At 38.4% G+C, this 23059-nt stretch overlaps 2 protein-coding genes across 2 annotated transcripts in view; one reads left to right on the top strand and one right to left on the bottom strand.

Moving 5' to 3' along the window:
* Positions 1-23059, bottom strand: part of LOC311072984 (uncharacterized protein) — a 1552487-nt gene that overhangs the window by 1208816 nt on the left and 320612 nt on the right. The window lies entirely within an intron of this gene.
* Positions 907-22752, top strand: LOC311072997 (E3 ubiquitin-protein ligase TRIM39-like; the record flags this gene model as incomplete). Its single annotated transcript, XM_084098392.1, has 6 exons — positions 907-1461; positions 13410-13505; positions 13630-13863; positions 14309-14456; positions 22079-22105; positions 22208-22752. The coding sequence occupies 6 exons, from the start codon at positions 907-909 to the stop codon at positions 22750-22752; spliced, it is 1605 nt and encodes a 534-aa protein (XP_083954518.1).

The following is a 23059-nucleotide window of genomic DNA, read 5'->3' on the forward strand; positions in this document are numbered from 1 at the left end:
TTGGAAAAAATACCTTCCTCTAGGCTGACTACGGGCCTTAGATTCTTCTTCTGCAGCCCAGTAGACCTAACCACAGACATCTGAAGCATAAAGTCCTCGATATACTCACAGTGAAGCTCTTTTTAGTTCGAAATACATGACCAGCGATAGACTGTTAGCGAACATTCAACGCCATCCACACTGCTGAGAGTGACAGTTAGACGAATATGTAAATATGTGCCGTGCGCTCGCCTCTCAATAACAAGATAAATACACCACAAAATTTAGAAAAGTTTTTTTAGTTTATGCTTTATGCTTTAGTTTTTTTTTACTAAAGCATAAGAAAAGCATCTTCATAGCAACGTAGATATGTTTGCACAAGCTCTGCAATTCACCAATCTATTCTCATCAGGTTTATTTATATTGCACTTAATACAATAGATTGCTTAAAATCAAGCAGCTTTACTTCATTTTCTACTATAAAGCAGCTCTCCAGAGAGTGTTCATGTTATATATACGGATTCAACAGAAACAGAACCTCTTTTCTGAGCCAGAAAACTCCAAAGGAAGTTTGTTTTGCCCTATTTTGTTCAAAATGATGTCCCATCAGTTCGTTCTTCGATTTCGCTTGAAGAATCAAGAATTCGCAAGCAGTCTCAGACTGGAAGTTAGAGGCGGAGCTTATAGGCTCAGTGAGGTTAGAGTTAGTGGTGGAGGAACTTCCAGTCAGAAACTGCTCTCATATGCCTGCTTAAGGCACGTATGGCTGCTTTGACTGCTTGACATTGTATTGACATTATATTTTTTAACCATGCAACATCCATTTTAGAACACAAACTAAAATATTCAGTCAGTGCACATAACTTGTATTATAAAAGTTGCTCTTTCCAGCAATATATATGATATATTGTCATTGTTTTGTCAGTCATGGCGTCCTCCAGTGGTCCAGCACTAAATGAGGAGCTCCAGTGCTCCATCTGTCTGGAAGTGTTCACTGATCCAGTCACCACTCCATGTGGACACAACTTCTGCAGAACCTGCCTGAGCAAGTGCTGGACGGACATACAGACCTGCTTCTGTCCACTCTGTAAAGAAACATTCAGCAGAAGACCTGAGCTCAAGATTAATACAACATTCAGAGAGGTTGTGCAACACTTTAAGGAGAAGCTCAATCCAGGAGGATCTGAGGTGTTCTGTGACATCTGTGATGGAAGAAAGCAGAAAGCTGTGAAGACCTGCCTGATATGTCAAAGCTCTTACTGTGACTCTCATCTGGAGCCTCATCGCAGAGTCCCACGTCTAAAGAAACACACACTGATCAACGCTGTGGAAAATCTGGAGGATTATATATGCCAGAAACACGAGAGACCTCTGGAGCTGTTCTGCAGAGATGACCAGACGTGTGTTTGTCTGTCTTGCACTGAAGGAGAACACAGGACTCACAACACTGTTCCTATAGAGGAGGAGAGTCGAGAGAAGAAGGTAAAGAGATACAAACAAAACACTTAAATCCTTATAAGCTTTATAACCTTATAAGGATGACACATTGGCTGTTGTTATAAAATGAAAATCCCTGAAGCACACTGTAAAAAATGTTATGATCAATCAGTGCATTATGGGTATTCTTGGAACAGTTTTATTGGGACAATCTAGAATCGTAATCCATATAACAGGCATAGGGTCAAACCCATAGAGCAAACAATCCAAACGTACGATAGTCCAAAAACACAGGCAAACAAGTATATCGAGGACAGTGGGCAGAAGAACAAGACCAAGACAGGAGAAGGTAAACCAGGATACAGGCGCTCAGAATAGCAGGGTAACACAAAACAAAACAAGACTACACAAAGTGAGAATGAAAACACAGGGCTTAAATAGGCAGACTTTAACAAGGGTAATCACACACAGCTGAACAAAATCACACAATCAAGAGAACAGACAATGAATACAGTGAAATTAAGTTCATAATGGAAAATAATAATATGTATAATAATTTGTTACATTTATATGGCACTTTTCTGGGTACTCAAAGTGCTTTAAATATAGAAGGGGGAATCTCCTCAACCACCACCAATGTGCAGCATCACCTGGATGATGCAACGGCAGCCATATTGCGCCAGAACTCCATGGTCATAACACCCTTACAGTACCCCTACTTGGGGTTACACCCCTACTCTTTTCCGAAGGACATCCTGGGATTTTTAATGACCACAGAGAGTCAGGACCTCGGTTTAACGTCTCATCCGAAGGACGTAAAGCCCAGGAGTCAAAAGGAGTGCCCTCTGGTGGAGATTAAGGGAACTCCAGCTGGCAGAGGTGACATAGCCTTCCCCCATATGGTGTGTGCAAACCAAAAAAAGCCAAACGCAGATGTGTCTGTGTTCACAGCACCATCCAAGGCGCACACGACTTTCACCATCTTCTCCAGGAAATGTGCCTGGATGACAGCTGCTTCCAGCTCTACTTGAGGATGACTGGTGCCCAGTGCCTGGACGTGTCAGTTAGCTCTTCACTGAATGGCTTGCGCAACAACGCATCTAGCAAATTCTCCGATCGAGGTGAAATCGAAAGACACGATTGAGGCGAATATCATGTGTTCGCGGCAATCCTGTCGCCCGTTGTGCTGTGTGTAATTTTGTAATCTACTCGCGCAAATGATTAAATTTACATTTTGTGTGCACACACTATTAAAGAGCAGATTACAGATATTATTCAAAAAGATACATAAATCCAGGAGGAAGGTGGAGCAGAGGCGAACCCGGGGGAGGGCCGGAGGGCCAGGTCTGTGACGTGGAAGCAGGACTGGAGACTGAGACGGATTGGGGAGCCAGTGCAGAGCAGGTGGCCAGGGCGGAATAGGCAGGGAAGTTGTCCAGGGCAGAGTTGGTGGGTCTGAAGACCATCTCAGTGGAGCTGGACTGCTACGACGGAGCAGATGAGCATAACAGCAGAGTAGAGGGATCTGAAGATCCCCACAGCACAGCAGAAGACCACCAAGGTGTAGGTGAGGACCACTACGTTGTAGCAGGCATAGCTGGTGACCACAGCGGCGGATCAGAAGACCACCAGGACAGATCAGACGGGTGTGAAGATCCCCACGGTGGATCAGGCAGAACTGGAGCAAAGAAACCAGAAAGGTTAGGGTTGGCCTCTTTGCCCATGTCAAAACAGGCAGAAATTTCAGTAATGGCCTCAGTGGCCATAACAGGCCAGGCAGGACATTCAGGAGTAATTCCCGTGACAAAGCAAGCAGAGTCTTTGTTCTCCTTGGCCAAGACTCGAGACAATAGAATGGTCGAGACTGGCAGGGAGTTCATAGGCAACATCCGTGGTCTTATCTAGACAGACTGAAATTTCATAGGTGACCTCCATGGTTGTGACAGGACAGCCAAAGAGCTCAGGGACGACCACTGTGGTCATTTCTAGGCAGACAGGGATTTCACAGGCGACCACTGTGGTTGTAACAGGACAGGCAGACAGTTCACAGACAGACGGTGAAGTAGAGAGTTCATCTGTAATCTCCTTGACCATAGCAGGACATACTGAGAGTTCAAGAACCGTAGTCACAGCCTCAAATAAAACTAGGTCAGGTGCCCAATCCTCTGGAGAAACAGAAGAAGCGTACATGACCCAGACACATAGAATGACCATCGCCGTAACTGGGAGTTCATTCAACGGTGGGACCACCAGACTCGATACCACCGTATTCGGATGCACTGGACACAAAGATGATGTCAGGACCACTGAGATGCCAACTGCTCGCATCGACATCAACGGTAGGTCCGCCAACCTGGAAGCCAGTCTCAAACGCCTAAGGACCACCTTTGTAGCTTCAGGTGCAGCGTCCATGATGGATGAAGACTGGATTTAGCACCACCAGACTCTGAAGCGCTGTGAGCACTGGACTTGGGATCATCAGACTTGGAATTGCTTGCCCCTATGTGGCCACCGGAGCTTGATGCACACTACCACAAACCCCTGAGGGTTTAGGGGAAGGGTCCTACTCTACCTCCTCCACAGTAAACTACTTAGCTTCAATGCCAAATCAATATAATGTTCGAAAATCCAGTCGTGGTCATGTAGCATAATTAAATTGAGTGGCTCATATAATCCTCCCAGGAAAAAGATCATGAGGAGAATCTTGTCCATGTTGGTTATGTGACCCAACTCAGCAAATCCAGTACATGGTCCTTGATGCTGTCGGAGATGCAGAATTCTCACTGCTGGATCCATTTAGTGGCGTAGTCTTCTGTCACGAACTGCTCCGAGACTTGGATTGACGATGCAAATGCAGCTTTATTGGGACAATCCAGAATCATAATCCATATAACCGGCATAAGGTCAAAACCATAGAGCAAACAATCCAAAAGTATGACAGAGTCCAAAATCACAGGCAGACAAGGATATGCAGGACAATGGGCAGAAGAACAAGAGCCAAGACCAAGACAGGAGAAGATAAACCAGGATACAGGCACTCAGAATAGCAGTGTAACATAAAACAAGACTATGCAAAGTGAGAATGGAAACACAGGGCTTAAATAAGCAGACTGTAACAAGGGTAATCGCACACAGATGAACGAAATCAAACAATCATGAGAACAGATAAAAAGGATACTGAGAAATGAGGTCCATAATATAAAAGCCCAGGCATCAGGAGGAGTGCCCTCTGGTGGAGATTAAGGGAACTCCAGCTGGCAACCTGCAAAAAGTCCCCCCCCCCCCATTATAAATATAGTATTTTATAATATATTTATAAAAAATACTATTTATAAAACTATATTTTATTTATTTAAATAAAACTATTTATATAAGCTGCTTATAATATTTATGTAAACTGCTTTTATTTATAGTCCATTGCAACTTTAATAGACGGTGGGCCGAGGGCAGATTTCGTGTTTTCAGACGATCTGTGGTGATGGATAACCCAGTTTTTTATATGTAACCGCTACACTTTTCAACAAAGCAAATAAAAATTGTTGCCACTCACATACTTTGTCCATTACTATAATATCGGTAACTTTCTCCAGGTTATTTTCCCGGCGAATAGAGGAGGCAGCTACGTGTGGGGTCTGACATGCGTGACGTATTTGTTGCCTTCATCCAATAGCGTGCGTGGGAAAGTGTCGCTGTTGGTTACGCGTTTGTCAACACATTGGCGCGCTCCGCGCCCAGGAAAGATTTAACTTAACTCATTTTACCCACTTATGCTACATATTCAGTTTGACATAAAATATGAATGTGGAGGTAACTTTATCCATTCTTACTGTTTTTATTTTATGTAACCATCTTTTGTCATACAACGTCCGTCTGTCATTTAGTTGTAATCTTTAATAAATACACCGTTCTGATTTCACACATTTGATCTGTATTGCTTGGAAACACAACATCTTAAAATGAGCCAGACAATACTCTTTTTCTCGCACGTTTACTGGGAAGAAATGGCAAAACATGAAGTGCTGCATGCATATATTTGAGGGAAGTGGACCCATCATTCCCTTCACAGACACAAGTTGGGACCAGAGTATGTGAGCGGAGCGGATTTTTTTAAAAAAAAATTAAAAGAGAGGCTCCACTAGCCTACTGCTCCATTACGAGTACAATCATCATGCCAACGTCAAAGACCCATTATAGAACTGCATTTTTTTCATACATTAAACACATTTAGCTGCCATTATACAGATGGATCGTGCTGCATGCATATATTTGAGGGAAGTGGACCCATCATTCCCTTCACAGACACAAGTTGGGACCAGAGTATGTGAGCGGAGCGGATTTTTTTAAAAAAAAATTAAAAGAGAGGCTCCACTAGCCTACTGCTCCATTACGAGTACAATCATCATGCCAACGTCAAAGACCCATTATAGAACTGCATTTTTTTCATACATTAAACACATTTAGCTGCCATTATACAGATGGATCACTCAAACACATGTAATCTTACAGTGCTGTCTATATTTTATTTTGAATGAGCAGAACTCTGTAATGTTAACTCGTAACCCGTAGATAAAATAACTGATGAAAAGTTATTTTCTTCTTTCCAAACAAAATGTGCATGTCATAGGAAAAGTTTGCACACTATCCAATAAACCACATTGAAACTATTCTCCTAGTAGTATGCTATTGTTTATTTATTTATTTATTTATTTTATTTTTTCATTTAATATGCTGATATATTATGAGCAGAACTTTTGCTAGATTTCAAAGCATAGGCTACTTATAAATACTTTGGCCGCAGTTTCCTCGACGAGCAAAGACCGAGCGGTGTCTCAGTGAGCCCCGGCCGGGGCAGAGCGGAGCTGGAGTGGTGTTTCTGATACCAGTGAGCCCTGGCGGAGCGGAGCTGGAGTGGTGTTTCTGATACCAGTGAGCCCTGGCGGAGCGGAGCTGGAGTGGTGTTTCTGATACCAGTGAGCCCTGGCGGAGCGGAGCTGGAGTGGTGTTTCTGATACCAGTGAGCCCGGCCGGGGCGTAGCGGAGCTGGAGTGGTGTTTCTGATACCAGTGAGCCCGGCCGGGGCGGAGCGGAGCTGGAGTGGTGTTTCTGATACCAGTGAGCCCTGGCCGGGGCAGAGCTGGAGTGATTATGAAGGGCTAAGGGAAGATTGTTGCCGCTGCACTCCGCTCACATACTCTGGTTGGGACAAATTCATTAAATCAGTGATTCTGTGGAAAGACCTTGAGTGCAGAGAAAGTATTATAGCAGAAGAGGCAGTACAGGCATACAAGTTACAAAGCCAGGAACCTACAAAACAGTTAGTCAAACCAGCTAACACTGGCTACCACAGGGAGTGCTACAGCCATTTCACAAATATCACGAAGATAAAACGAGCACAAAGGAGAGGAGAGAAGGCAGTATTAGTTGAAGAAACTGCAAAGGAAGGTTGGTATTAAATTGTATAGACAGGCGGTGCAGTGTAGACAGTAGTATACAGTTAAGATAGTATGGTTTGCAGTAATATAAATTAATTATAAATGTGTAATGTATTAGCAGTAGTCTTATAAGAGCAGAATAGATATGGATATTCAGTATGAACAACATATACAGATATGTGCAGTGTAGTAGCAGTAACAGTATAAGAGTAGTACAAATAATATAGATAATATACAGTGTATTAACAGTTATATAATAAAAACATCCTGCAAAAATTTACCCTTCCAATTATGGCATCATTAACATCAACAAGGCCGGACACCTGAATGCTGCGAAACTGATTATTACCCATGTTAAGGGAACAGGTGGAACCAATATATGGAGCATGAGTTTTCCCCTGCTGAAAGTTACAAACCATTTTTCCTTAATCAGTGATGTGGGGAAGGGTGCAGAACCTAGATCTATTGTTTTGCACTTTGTTAGTGGTAGAGGCAAAGGATGGTGAGGCAACTCAGTAAAAACACGGGCTCTGAGGTCTTACGCCCGTGATCTCTACACATCCAGCTCCAGAGGCCATACTGGAACTCGTGCACTGCTCATGTAAAAAATCAAATTGTTTGTTTATTGTTTATTGTTTATTATTTAGATCCCCATTAGCTACTCCATAAAGCAGCAGCTAATCTTCCTGGGGTCTTAACAATTTTTACCAAAATATTAACATCAAAGCTACAACAATGAAGACAAATACAGAAGTGCCAACAACATCGTCTAAGTCGTCTAACTCTCTCACACACACACACACACACACACACACACACACACACACACACACACACACACACACATACATAACAATATAACAGTATAAGCTCTTCTATGTACAAAATATTACCACCCTCTGGGTATAATATAAAATATAAAAATCACATTTCAATTGCCATAGCTCATTATACAATCATTATTAATTACATAATTACAGTTACTCCAAAGTAAATAAATACAGTCTCAGTCTTTTGGAAAAACTAACATTGTGACTCTCTGAGACCAAAAATAACGGGAGCGAATTCCATGCCACCACTGCTCTATAACACAATGTTCTTTGAAGATGATTTGTTCGAAAAGCAGGTAACAAGAAACGCCCTTCACTTGATTGGCGAGTGGAATAAGTATGAACGTCACTAAAGAAAGTCAATCTTTTCTAAATAATTTCAGGTGCTTTTGTAATAATTATATTTTTTAAGAATTTAATAAGAGAATAATTAATTCTGCTTTTTACATGAAGCCATGTTAACCATGCTAGCTGATTGTGCATGTCCCTGATACTTGTTCTGAAAGAACAGTTTAGAACAAGCCGAGATGCTTTATTTTGTGCAATCTGTAATCTATTTAAATTATTCTCTGTAGTTGTAGCCCAAATGATGGAACAATAGTCCAGATGACACAAAACTATTGATTCCACCGAAGTTTTCCGTATACGAATCGGTATGCATTTTCTGCAATGGCGAACTGCAGCCATACTCCTGCCCATTTTATTCAATATTAGTTTTATCTGAGCATTCCAGGTCAGCCTGCTGTCCACAATCACGCCAAGCAATTTGGCCTCAGCCACTTGTTCAATGATCAAATCACCAACTGACAAGTTCAGAGCAGGGGAATCTTTTAAAAGATGATTAGATCCCAACATCATACATTTACTCTTCGCAACATTAATAATTAACTTATTTTCTCTGTTCCAATTTTCAGTTAATTTTAGTTCATTATTTAATACAGTATTAAGTCTGGTAGAGTCATAATCAGACACAAAAATAGTCAAGTCATCTGCATATAGGGCAATAGTGGCACACCCCAAAATAAAAGACAGATCATTAATAAAAATAGAAAATAACAGTGGTCCAAGGCAACTCCTTTAAGGCACCCCACAACGCAGAACCTTTGTTTCAGAGTAACTACCATTAAACAGTACATTAAACTCCCTATTAGTAAGATAGCTATAGATCCATTGGATTGCACATTTTTCAAATCCATAACAACTTAATTTTTCCAATAATAGATCATAATCAATTAAATCAAATGCTGCACTCAGATCTAACATTACAGTACCAACGTAATTTTCGTCAATTTTCTACCATTGTCAATTTCATGCAACCAATCATCCATCATCTGAACTAAGGCTGTCGTTGTAGAGTGCCCTTTCTTATAAGCATGTTGATAGAGTGAATTCAACACATTTTTCGAAAAATACAAATTAATTTGATCATAAACTATTTTCTCCGTAATCGTACTCAAAATTGGCAGAATACTTATAGGTCTGCTATTTTTCCCAGAGAAATGTTTGTTTTTTCCTTTTTGTTTTTTGGAAGAGGCACAATTTTAGCTTTTTTCCAGTTAGCAGGAAAAACACATTTTACAATACAATTAATAATATAACATATAGGCATAGTAATCACATCAGCAACCATCTTTAATAGCTTGACATCCACTTCATTAAAACCAGGTGGTTTATATTTCATTGACTTTATGTTTTCTACTATAGTAAGACTTACTCTGTCAAATTTAAATGTACATGATTTATTAAGCATGATTGTATCTTTAATTGTCTTAAAAGATAAATCAGGGTATTCCTGTGAAATCATATCTTTTTGTAAATTCTGAACTTTCTTTGTTAAGTAATTCAATTCAATTCAAATTTATTTGTATAGCGCTTTTCACAATACATATTGTTTCAAAGCAGCTTTACAGAAAGTGCATTTCAGAAATGTACAAAGAAAAATACAGTTAGTTAATCATACATTAATTTAGGGCATAAACATATCGCCAGCGTCGAGTCGTCTCTTCACAGGCGCCGAGTCGTCTCTTCACAGGCGTCGAGTCGTCTCTGCACGGGTGTTGGGGCATCTGTAGTTTCCATGGGAGGCTGGATACAAACTGGAGCTGACAATCTGTGTTTACCTTGGGACTAGCGTCCCGAGATAACAACAGAAAAGCAGATGGGAAATAATTAGCGTAGCTGCTGTTCATAGCAATAATGCATTCAATCTGATTCAACTGTAGTATAAAAGGTAAGTATTATGTGAATGCTTGGCTAAAGAAATGCGTCTTTAATCTAGTTTTAAACTGGGACAGCGAGTCTGAGCCTCGAACAATATCAGGAAGGCCATTCCACAGTTTAGGAGCTAAATGTGAAAACACCCTCCCTCCTTTAGTGGACTTAGATATCCTAGGAATGACCAGAAGCCTCGAATTTAGTGATCTTAAAGAGCGCGATGGATTGTAGGGCGTTAGAAGTTCCGTTAAATACCCAGGAGCTAAACCATTTAGGGCTTTATAGGTCATTAGTAATACTTTGTAATTGATACGGAACTTTATAGGTAACCAATGTAGAGATGATAGAATTGGTGTTATATGGTCATATTTCCTTGACCTAGTAAGAACTCTAGCAGCTGCATTTTGGACTAACTGTAGCTTGTTTATTGAGGACGCAGGACAACCAGCTAATAAAGCATTACAGTAATCTAGTCTCGAGGTCATGAATGCATGAACTAACTTTTCTGCATCAGAAACTGATAGCATGTTACGTAGCTTAGCAATGTTTCTAAGGTGGAAAAAGGCTGTTCTTGTAACATATGAAATATGACTTTCGAAAGACAAGTTGCAGTCTAGTATAACCCCCAGGTCTTTTACTGTAGAGGATAAAGTAACAGGACATCCTTCTAAAGTAAAGTTGTATTGTAAGAGGTTTTGTGGGCAGTTTTTTTGACCAATAAGTAATACCTCCGTTTTATCTGAATTTAATAGCAGAAAATTACACGTCATCCAGTATTTTATATCTTTAACACACTCTGTCAATTTAGATAATTTATTGTTTTCATCTGGTCGTGATGAAATATATAATTGAGTGTCATCAGCATAACAGTGGAAATTAATTCCATGTTTTCTTATAATATTACCAAGTGGCATCATATATATTGAGAATAATAGAGGGCCCAACACAGATCCCTGCGGCACTCCATAGTTTACTGACGTTAACTAGTAATCTCCTAAATAATTAGCTATATCAGCAGGTTTAGTCAAAAAAGTATCACCTACATCTAAAAATGTTGGTACAGATTTATCTCTCCGCCCTGTTATTTGGTTTAATGTATTCCATAATTTATTCCTGTCTGATTTTACTTCCTCAAATTTATATTCATAATAGATCCTCTTTTTTGTTCTGTTTAATTTTGTAACAAAATTTCTTAATTGCTTGTACCTTTCCCATAATCCATTATCCCCTGATAAGCTTGCCTCTGACTTTAATTTATCTCTTTTCCTCATATATTCTTTAAGTCAGCATCCAACCATGGAGAAGCAATATTTCTTACTGTCATTCGTCTTAATGGGGCATGTTTGTCAACAATTGCCATTAATAAATTTGTAAAAACCTCCAAAGCTAGATCAGGATCTGCTTCCCTTAATACTTGTGACCAGTCAATATTTCTAATATCAGCACAATAACTAGCCTCATTGAAATATTAAATTGTGTTAAGGGTAGATGCACATGTAAACTGCATGAGCTGCCATGTACAAACCTCTGTCAGTGTTTAAACTGTGACAATAAGTCACTTGAAGATGTCTAGGGCACATGTGTGCATGTATGAACACGCGTGGAGAGTTGTGTGTGTGTGTGTGTGTGTGTGTGTGTGTGTGTGTGTGTGTGTGTGTGTGTTTTTGTGTTGGCTACTCCTGCAGAAGTAAATCTGTATGACATATTTATGTAGGCCTACATTATGACTCTTTTTGATAGCCTATATTCTTTGTTATGCAAGTTATGTACTTATAATCTTGTTTCTATTACATGCAGTTCTAACTTGAGCTCTTAGCTCTCCGGTTAGAATATTGGCTGCTTACTGACCCTTTTAAGAAACACAAAACTTGCACTCACACTAACTCTTGCACTCACACTTACACACAATCTCTATCTCACACGCACACACACACACACACACACACACACACACACACATACACACCTCACTCACACACACAACAGATATGTGGTTTATGGGGACTCTCCATAGGCATAATGGTTTTTCTAATGTACAAACTGTATAATCTATCCCCCTACACTAACCCTACCCCTAAACCTACAAATCACAGAAAACTTTGTGGTGTACAGTGTGTGGTTATTGAAAATGTGTTCTGATATATATTCTTCACAGAAAATGAGCCAAGGCCAATGAGTCTGAGTTTGAAAAAATAATTAATCGTATAATTTTTCTCTTGATAAAAAATAAAAAAGGGTCCTACATACCCGAACACCATACAAGGGTTAAAACGACACTAACGAGACGCTTACATACGTTTGAACAACACAGTGTACAAAACAAACCTTTTATATAGATATCATATTCTAATTAAATGAATACTTACAACCACAGAAAGAATGTCCTTGGCGATGGTAAATGTGCTGCCGCAGCAGCTCTGCTCGTGTCCGATAGCTGACATACGTGTAACAGCTGTTCTAAATAAGCTACATCTGATTGGTTAATAATAATCATATGTCAGTATCTTGCCGCTCTATTGGCTCGACTGATATAGTAGGCAACCGCGTTTGCCTGCATATTTATGGGTCGTCAAATATGATTTTGGGGGAAAATGTGCAATAAATGGGAGTGGCAACACTTTTCATATCGTTGAGAATAAAACAACCATCCCAACTTTAAAAATCCAGGTTCTCCCTCCATGGGGATCATCCATTTCGAAAAGTAAAGCAGATACGGACCCTCGGCCCACCGTCTATAAACAGTTCTAAGGAGTTTGTTGTTTTCATGTAGCCTTGGCAACTAGCCGGCCTGAATAATATGAAACTTGTTGAACTCACCTCAACATGTCTAATAACTCAGGAACTCCAAGGCACTCGAAGTAAGTAGAAAAAAGTTCAAAAGCCTTTATTTAATTCATGGCTTAAACATTAAAATTGGTGACAGATCCACCTATTTTAATGTTTAAGCCATGAATGAAATAAAGGCTTTTGAACTTTTTTCTACTTACTTCGAGTGCCTTGGAGTTCCTAAGTTATTAGATTTTAAGTATCCCATACAACCAAAGAGCACCGAGATTTTACACCCTGAAGCAGCACTTCTTTTGCATTCTTCACCTCAACATGTCTTTTACAATAATTGAACCACCATGGGCAATGCTCAGTTCACGTCCTCAGACTCGGATTTATACATTTCTATGTCAACAGTATCAATGCCGCAAGGAATCTGCAGCAGTCAGGTGGTACAACTAAGAGCTCTGTAAGTTGTTAACGTTCATTATTATTGTAATATTATGTGCTTTGAGACATGAGGTTTATCACCGTCTCTTGTGACGCTGTGGAGACTCTCTGAAGGGAGGGTGGGATCTTATCCTTATCAAAACTTATCTTGCTTGCTAGCCTCACTGAAATTGCCTACCCTATCTTTAAACTGGCAATAGTTTTTTATTTTTTATTTTTTTTATTTATAAATCTGCTAAAAGCTGATTTTTTAAAAACATTTTTTCAGAGGATAAAGTTATGTGTTTTTCTCTGTATGTAGAATCATCTGGCTGAGAGACAAACTGATGTACAGCTGATGATCCAGGACAGAATAAAGAAGATTCAAGAGATCCAGCACTCAGTAGAGCTGAGAAAGGTGAGTGGAAGTTAAAACATTGTAAAATGATAATGCATTATAATATTTCAATCTGCGTAATAAAGGTTCTTAATTAAATAGGAAAACCTAATAGACAGATCTTCTATTTGATCTCATTTATCAGAGAAACACAGAGGAAGAGAAATCCTCCAGTGTTGAGCTCTTCACTGATCTGATCCGCTCCATTGAGAGATGTCAGTCTGATCTGGTGAAGATGATGGAGGAACAGCAGAAAGCAGCAGAGAAACAGGCTGAAGATCTCATTAAAGAGCTGCATCAGGAAATCACTGAGCTGAAGAGGAGAAACACTGAGCTGGAGCAGCTCTCACACACTGACGATCATCTCCATCTCATACAGGTCTGTCAACATCTGTCTCTCCTATAGCTGGTGTGTGGTGAGTGCACTGGTGCCGTTGTACTGTGGCTGCCGTCACATCATGCAAGTGGATGCTGCACACTGGTGGTGGTTGAGGAGAGGTCCCCTGACATGATTGTGAAGCGCTTTGGGTGTACAGTAGTGCATATGAAAGCACTATATAAATGCCTCATTCATTCATTCATGCATTCATTCATCAGTCATCATGTACTATATTACAGGACAAACTCTCTGTTCACAAACCTGATTTGCTGCTTGAACATTTTATTTGTACCAGTCTGTTAGAAATTTTACAAAAGAGAATGAAACGGTAATGAAATCAAATTTTAAAAATTAGTCAACTGTGTTTGAAAGGTAGGCTACTGTGTAAAACATATTAACTATAAATATAAAATAGCATTTAACAGTCTTCTCTTTCATAATGTAGATTTACTCATCCCTGAACACTCGTCCACACACCAAGAACTGGACTGAGATCAGGACTGACTCTGATGTGAATGTGAACTCTCTGTGTAGAGCTCTGACTCATCTGAAGAAAACTCAAGAGACACTGAATGAAAAACTCAGTCAAACTGGTATGTGAATATCAAATACAGTAGATTTTTTTGTCATTATTTAAGAAAATAATATTTTCAAGGAATATTATGGGTTCAATCCAATTTAAGTTCAGTTTGTAAAGGACCGCACTGTTTCAAAAATGTAATAAAACAACTAACCCTGTAAAGTTCTTTACATGTAAACTTGTGTTAAAGCAGAATTACTTTAACGACAAGGGAAGGATGTAACATGTGTGTACATGTGTAAAGGAAACCCAGTAATGGGCACCAAAAAATGCGTGTCTAAATTAAACAGGCAGAGTGCAAAAAAAGTTTAAAATAGAAAATAATATTTATTCAAACTTGCAAAAACATAATAATCCTAACCCAAAAAAATAACATTAATGGAAAAATAAAAAATCTTATTCAAAAACACACAAATTAGTTTATTTATCAACACTCTAAAAAATAATTCTGTGGCTTAGTAAATATTACAGAAATATTTAAATTTATTAACTTGATAAAATCTTTGAATATCGTTTACTTGATTGTTTGAGTTAAACAAACCAAAATAATTGACTAAAAATCCAACAGTCAATTTAATCTAAAATTTACAGATATATTTACGTTTTTTTCAATAAAATGATTTAGTATTTTACTAACTAATTATTTCTTTCTTTATAATACACTTAATATATTTGTGAAATTTCAATCAAAATATTTGAGAATGTTGAATTAAACAGATCTATTTCAAGAAACAAAAATATTACTTAATTCAAATCAATATTATTAATATATTTAACACACTCTGAAGAAATTGAGTAAGTTTACTCAATTAAAACAATTCACCCCTCCCCCACCCTCTGAGTGAGTGCGGGCTGTTTGAACTCTCTCCAGTCTCCCAGTCCAGAACAGTTCTTCTCGTCTCAGCGTCGCAGATTTGGTGCATTTCCTCTGTGAAATTCAGGTTTGTGTATGTTTTATTTTATCTATAAAATCATTACTGTGCTTTAAATAATCTATCTTTATACTACAGGGCCGTTGAATGCTTGAATCTGATTGGTTGAGAACGTTCTAAGGTGTGCATTATTTTCAGGGAAACGCACGGCTAAAGTAGTTCCAGGCAGGTCTTGACCGCATTACAGTTCCATATCACTTCGCCTAGTTAACGGTAATAACGGAAAATAGGATACAATTCATAACAAGAAAAAGCATTTAGCCCCATGCGCTTGATCTGCAATTTTCAATGTCTAGCTTCACAATCAATGGAAACATGCAGTTTAATTTTAATAAATAAAGTATATAGTCCTGTCTATATTATAATCAATAGAAAATTAAACTGAATATAGGCTAAATAAATGGATAGTCCTGCAGTACGGATTTTTATTGCAGATAATAATAAATAAATAATTATTTATAGGCCCACTTGTTAAAAGGGCTTTGTGTTTCATTTATTTGGCTATAGTCTACTATCATCTGTCAATGAAAAAAAAAAAAAAAAAAAAAAAGAATGAACGAATTAATTAAAACGAATTAAATTAATAAATAAATAGGCTAATAATACTGACGCACATGCTTTTCTGTCTCATTATTGCAACATCTCTCTCTAATAACTGCATTAATAACTGCATAAAGCCGGGGACACACTTTAAGGCCGGTTATGAATGCAATTTGATACTTATGACTGATAATGCCCAAACGCGCGTTCAGCGCGTTCAGTCTGTGTTCAAAGTCGGTGTTTAAAATCTGCTGCAGTCGATGAAAACAGTCAGAGAATGTGTCAGCTAGTCGTGTGTCCCAGCATTAGTCTGCTATCAGTGGCTCAAACCTCCGTTACTAACTCTAAACTGACGTCTTGGAATTAGCAACGGCATGGGTTAGATGCGTAAGAAATTAGTCCTACATACAAGAGCGTTTTAATGACAAAAACTTTACAAACGTCTTGAAATACATAATCTGAACAATGTTTCGAGGTGTGGTAACTGTAGTATAAGCGGAATAATTGACTTCAGGCCGTTGAATTATTAGAAAAATAATGCACACCCGAGGTGAACGGCCACTCCGCTTCGCGTCGTGACCGCATTACCACCTCGGGTGTGCATTATTTTTCTAATAATTCAACGGCCTGTCGTCAATTATTCCTTACATAAATTACAGAAACGTCTGTCTGTCTGTATGTCCGTCTGTCTGTCTGTGTGTTAACCGCATATCTCTCGAACCGTTACTCCGATGGATTTCAAACTTGACAGGTGTCTCTCTAAGGGCACGAGTAAGTGCAGTGCCAAGTTTGACGTTGTTTGGATGAGAAATGCAAAAGATAGCATTAAAAATAACAGTAAAAGAAGCACTTAGAAGGTTGTGGTTTAAAAATAAACATTCTGACATAAACACTCAGTCAGCTACACTGTTTACTTCTGAATATTATAGTTTGGTTCCAGAACATGATAAATCCATTTTGATTCATTTGAGTAAAAATGTGTTTTCTTTACCAAGTGACAAGATGAAAACCACTATTTTCTGTTTCAAACTTTCACATAGCATCTTTAGGTTATAATAACAAAAAAAATTAAAATCCAGAATATGATTTTCAAAGATTTATTATAAAAACTGATTATTTTCCCCTAAAATGCAATAAATTCATGACACTTTTTTTTCAAAATGCAATTAATCCATTGAATCAATATAAAAGTTTTTTTTTTTTATTATATTGAAACTGTTGAAATCAGCCATCGCTAAGAAATATCTCCTGAACTTTTTTGACGGCGATCAGCTCACAAAAACTGATTTTGCACGAGCACTTTGCACTGGCATCAGCCTATTCACAAACTGTTTCCTCAAGCATAGCGTTTTCTCGGAGTTCACTGTGTGCTTTCTACCATGCACAAATAAAAATGTCACTGAACTTTTGCTGTGTAATTGTAACAATGAGCACTCAAACACATCAAACCAACAATTAAGCTACTAAAAACAAACTCAAAAACTGATTTTGCACGGGCATTTTGCACTAGTTGTTACAATTACACAGAAAAAGTTCAGTGACTTTTTTTAATTGTGCATGGTAGAAAGAACACAGTGAACTCTGAGAAAACGCTATGCTTGAGCAAACAGTTTGTGAATAGGCTACTATAAATGATGGCCGTGAAAGAGACTGTGAACGCATTGAATAGGATATGTTTAGTTGGTGAATAGCATAGGCTACTATTACACAGTAGCGATAACGTTAAGCGCACCAGAATGAAATATAATATTCTGAAGTAAACAGCATAGCTGACTTACAGATTCAGTTAGCATCCACAAATGAATAAGCGCGTCGATTCAGGGAGCATTGCAAAGTGCCCGTGCAAAATCAGTTTTTGTGTGTGTTTTTAGCAAATTGTTGGTTTGGTGTATTTGAGTGCTCATTGTTACAATTACACAGCAAAAGTTCAGTGACATTTTTATTTGTGCATGGTAGAAAGCAAATACTGATACTGACTGACATAATGACATACAATAAATGTGGAACATTAAACTACACGATTCAGGGAGCAGGCTACACAGGGAACTCCAAGCTAGCAATGTCAAACTTAGCACTGCACTTACTCATGCCCATAGCGAGACACCTGTCAAGTTTGAAATCCATAGTAATAACGGTTTGAGAGATATGCAAATAACACACACACACACACACACACACACACACACAGAGACACAGACACCGCCATCTGTGATGCGCTCGCCATCATGGCAGCGCGTCACTCCCGAATTTATTTATTTTTACAGTCAGACAAAGAGCTGAGGTAACGTGACGGCTAACAGACAGCAGACAAACGGCTAATGATGACTAATGACCACAGCAGCGGGGATCCACCTGTCACTCAAAAGTAGACACCCTTAATTATGCAGAAATTTAAGGCTTAATATAATTTAAACGGATGAGTTATAAAAAAAAATTCACCCCCCTCACAGTTGTCATGAAGGGCAAAATTACCTATATAGACCAAAGCCACTTTTTGCACCAGGCTGTAAACATGTTTTTTTCTGCTGTAAAGTTGGGCATTTTAACATGGGGGAGATACAGATTTAGCCTCAAGTGGCTAGTAGATGAATTGCCGTTTAACGTTAATTCACTTCCGTGTTGGTTTCAAGAGAGAGACAGGGAGGTTGCCCCTTGGTTACTACAAATGATGGCCGTGAATAAAATTTTCAGAAGTAAACAGTGTAGCTGACAGAGTTTTTATGTCAGAATGTTTATTTTTAAACTACAACCTTCTTGGGGCTTCTTTGACCGATACAACCCTCTAATGTCAGAATGTTTATTTTCAAACCACAACCTTCTAAGTGCTTCTTTTACTGGTATTTTTAACAATATATTTTGCATTTCTCATCCAAACAACGTCAAACTTGGCACTGCACTTACTCGTGCCCGTAGCAAGACACCTGTCGAGTTTGAAATCCATCGGACTAACGGTTCGAGAGATATGCGAAAAACACACACACAGACAGACAGACGGACATACAGACATACACGTTTCTGTTATTTATAGATAGATTAAAGTTAGAGCAAGCGGCCATGCCAGACGGATAAGTCCTTTTCATGTTTAACAAATCAAATCATGCATTTGCTAAATACCACGAGTAAGCGCTGCCCCAGTTTGAAAAAGGCTGCTGAGGCGAGACGGTAAAATCATAACCAGCAGTGATGCACGGGATTGATCCGAAATGAGCGGGTGCCTGCGGTCACCCGCGGTTACCCACGGTTACAAGTCATCCAAAAATATTTTTAATGATATTCGGGTCACGGTCGGTCGGGTCGTTTGAAATAAAGATGCCAATTAAACCTTTGTAATTTATATAGTACTAGACACAATTTTCTATGAAATACATAGGCCTACACTTTATTGGCTGAATAACTGGCACGAAGATGACGCACAAGCTCAGTCTGCAGGTAGAGATGGAGGCGGCAAGAGAAAAGGTGAAGACTGGGGAGTGGAAGCTCCGCAAATACACAAATAGGGGGCCACACCAATGACGCTACGATGAGCATTTACTACTTTTAAAAAATGCGGGTCAGGAAGCGGGTCGGGTACAATATTTTCTTTCTTTTTTTTTGCGGTCCGAGTTGCAGGCGGGTTAGTTGAAAACGTCGGTTGGGTGCGGGTTGTTTATATATTGACCTGCGCATCACTGATAACCAGGTAACGAGAGAGGGGCCCCACTAAGGGGGATGCAGGGATGTTGCTGCGTCTTTATATTAACATTCCTGATTGTTTGAATGATCAGCCCTCAGGGGCCCCCTTAAAATGCGGGGCCCCAGGCAATTGCCTGGCTTGCCTGCCCTATTACGACGCCTCTGGTTGTATGGAATACTATTTTACAAAGGTTTGGAGAAAATAAAAAAAGTTAATATTACTCATAAATAAAAAAAGTTAATATTACTCATAAATAAAAACAGTTAATATTACTCATAAATATTGTTTTTTAAACGTTTAAATGTTAAATTATTTCTACTCAATTTTATTTGTTAATGTACCAGATGCAGTTACTCAGATTTACTTTTTTTTTTTTACTTGCATTAACTCAATTCAAACAGTATATTTCATTGATTTCACAGCTTGTAAATTTACTAGGTTTTTTTTGAGTGTAAAAATGTTTCACCAAAAAAATTGAGTAAATAATAGTTAAACTTTTTACAGTGAAACTGAATCAAACTTTAGTAATCAAGCATCAATCTGAAAATGTTCACACATAAAAATGAAGGCCTAGTACTAGAGCACAAATGCAATGTGGAACAAACATAAACAAACAAACACACACACACACACACACACACACACACACACACACACACACACACACACACACACACACACACACACACACACACAGTGTTCACTCTTCACTCCTTTTCATATCTGCTTATGCTGATTTTTTATTTATTTTTTATTTACTTTTTTCAAATTAATTTCTTATTCTAAAGTTAATTATTTTTATACATTTGGATTATTTAAATAAATAATATGTGATTACAATCAAGTCTTGACTATTAGTGGCAACTTGTGTGGCATTATTTCAAATGTATGTGGCATTGCAAAAACAAGACAACAGACCTCTGCTGGATGTATATGGTCATTACACTTTTTTCTAAAACTATATTCACTGCATATTTTCTCTAACCAGCAGATGGCAGAATTCTGCCTCTAACACCTAGATCAATATCAAGAAACGACTCAATATTTAATTTTGAATTCATAAAAAATTAATATTTCATGCATGCTAATGGTGTAGAGGAATTTTGTAAAAAACAAACAAAAACAAATTCCATATTCCCCAAAAACAAAGCATAAATGTATAGACGAGAAGTAAACAAAAAATGATAGGCCTATATAATTTGTATTATTCAAATGTTTATTTTTTTTAAACAATCATTATAAATGTTTGCCATATTGTTAGGGGTTAACAGTTTAGGACCCAAGGACCAGATGTTTGAAAGAAGACCCGGAGTCAGAATTATAAAAAATTGAAGAAAAGTTTTACTGAAGATAGATTGCAGTTTCATCAGCAGAAGTTCAGCTTCAAGTCTCACACAGGAGTTCGTAGGCCGCCCCGCTTACAGTTACAAAGATCACAGCAGTTATACCACACACACACACACACACACACACACACACACACAGCAGTTATACCATTTCCAAGGTCTAAGCTACGTCATTGCTTACAGGCTGAATGATTCTGATTGGCTAAGAAATTGATAAACATAGTAATTTTCCACACATATACAGATAGACTGAAGCATATCTCCATAGATTATGCCGCTGACACTCTGACCCTAAAGTCAGGCACGTCGTGACCTTCCAGGTCGCAGATTTGGGTTGCTGGGTGCCAGCATGTCCCCAACAACAACTCAGTCAATCTCCAACAATGCCAGTGGTTCCTTAACCTGTAAGCAAGAAGACTAACACACACACACACACAAACCGACACACAGCTTTTCCAAGGTTGGATTTGGCCAGGCTCTAACTATAAACAGGAGTCTCGTCTCAAAACATCAAAATAACAGGTTCTTTCTCAAGGAGAGCTACATTTTAGTAAGGCTTTAAAAAAATAAATGGTCTCTTAAACTATTGGCTTCAATGACCCCTATGTGTTTTAACACGTTGAAGACTTTTCTCAAACACAAAACATTTCCATATTTCATTTCTTGAAACTGGGCTAAATGAGCAAGCACTGTTATTGCATTCAGATATCAAATACTGACATTAAAGAAAACATGAAAAGAACATTTCAGTAATCACACTGGTAACTTTTGTAACAAAGTAAAATCTCCAGAGAAGTCATTCAACTCATTTGAGAAGGAAATATTTAGAAGGAAAAATATTGATTAATACCTTGATTGTAATCACTCATTACACATACATTGAAGCAGCTGTGGATTCCAATCCACCCCCTTCAGTATTGACCCCCAAACACCAAGACAGGAAACAGGAGACAAACACAGTATGAGGGTTAAATCCTCATTATATTTGTCCCATAGACCTCCATTGTAAGTATATTTACTGTAAACACATTCTGCATTGTTTTACAAACAACATTTACATGTCACTGATGCTGCCAGTGGAGAGAAACTCACTGAAATTAGTCCTATGAATAATTCATCATTATATTGTCATCTGTGTCCACAGGGTTGAAGTTTGTGCAGAAGTTTGCAGGTACAGTGTGACTGACACCATTTTCTTCAATACACTCACAATACTGTGTTAATCTTTATTATATACTGTACAAGTTGATTGATAATGTCTGATCTCTCTCAGTGGATGTGACTCTGGATCCTGATACAGCGAATCCACATCTCATCCTGTCTGATGATGGAAAACAAGTCAGTTATGGAGACTTTGAGCTGGACGTCCCAGAAAACCCAAAGAGATTTGAAGTTGACATTTGTGTTCTGGCAAAGCAGGGATTCAGTTCAGGGAGATTTTACTATGAGGTGCAGGTGAAGGGAAAGACTGGGTGGATTTTAGGAGTGATCAGAGAATCCATTGACAGGGAGGAGGACATTGGGAGTTTCGAGAGTCCTGAGGATGGAGTCTGGGTTCTGGGTCTTACTGATGAGAATCAATACGCAGTTCTTGATAAGCCAGCGGTTATGTTCCCTCAGACAGAGACACCTGAGAAGGTTGGTGTGTTTGTGGATTATGAGGAGGGTCTGGTCTCTTTTTATGACGTGGAGTCCAGATTTCATATCTACTCTTTCACTGGTCAGACTTTCACTGAGAAACTCTATCCATATTTCAACCCAGGCGATAATGATGAACGTAAAAACTCAAACCCACTGATCATCACTCCTGTCAGTTAAAAAAATAAATAAAAAAAAATAAATAAAAAAATAAAAACTGAAAAGATTGCTGTTTTTAGATTATGTAAATAAAAATGTGATAAAATGTGTTCAAGTGCAAAAAAAATTATTATTTGCAGGTCCTCAAAAAACAACACATCACCTATAATTAAATATCTGTGAGTTATGTTGTGTGAAAAAATATTTTCACACTTTAGATTAAGGTTCAGTTCTTACTCCTAATTACTGTTTATTAAGGCATTAATATGTGCTTTGTAAGTACTAATAAACAGCCAATATCATGGTAAGAAACTAGTTAGTGAGAATT

This window comes from Abramis brama (assembly GCF_963993115.1).
Source record: "Abramis brama genome assembly, chromosome: 22".
Classification (NCBI taxonomy): Eukaryota; Metazoa; Chordata; class Actinopteri; order Cypriniformes; family Leuciscidae; genus Abramis; species Abramis brama.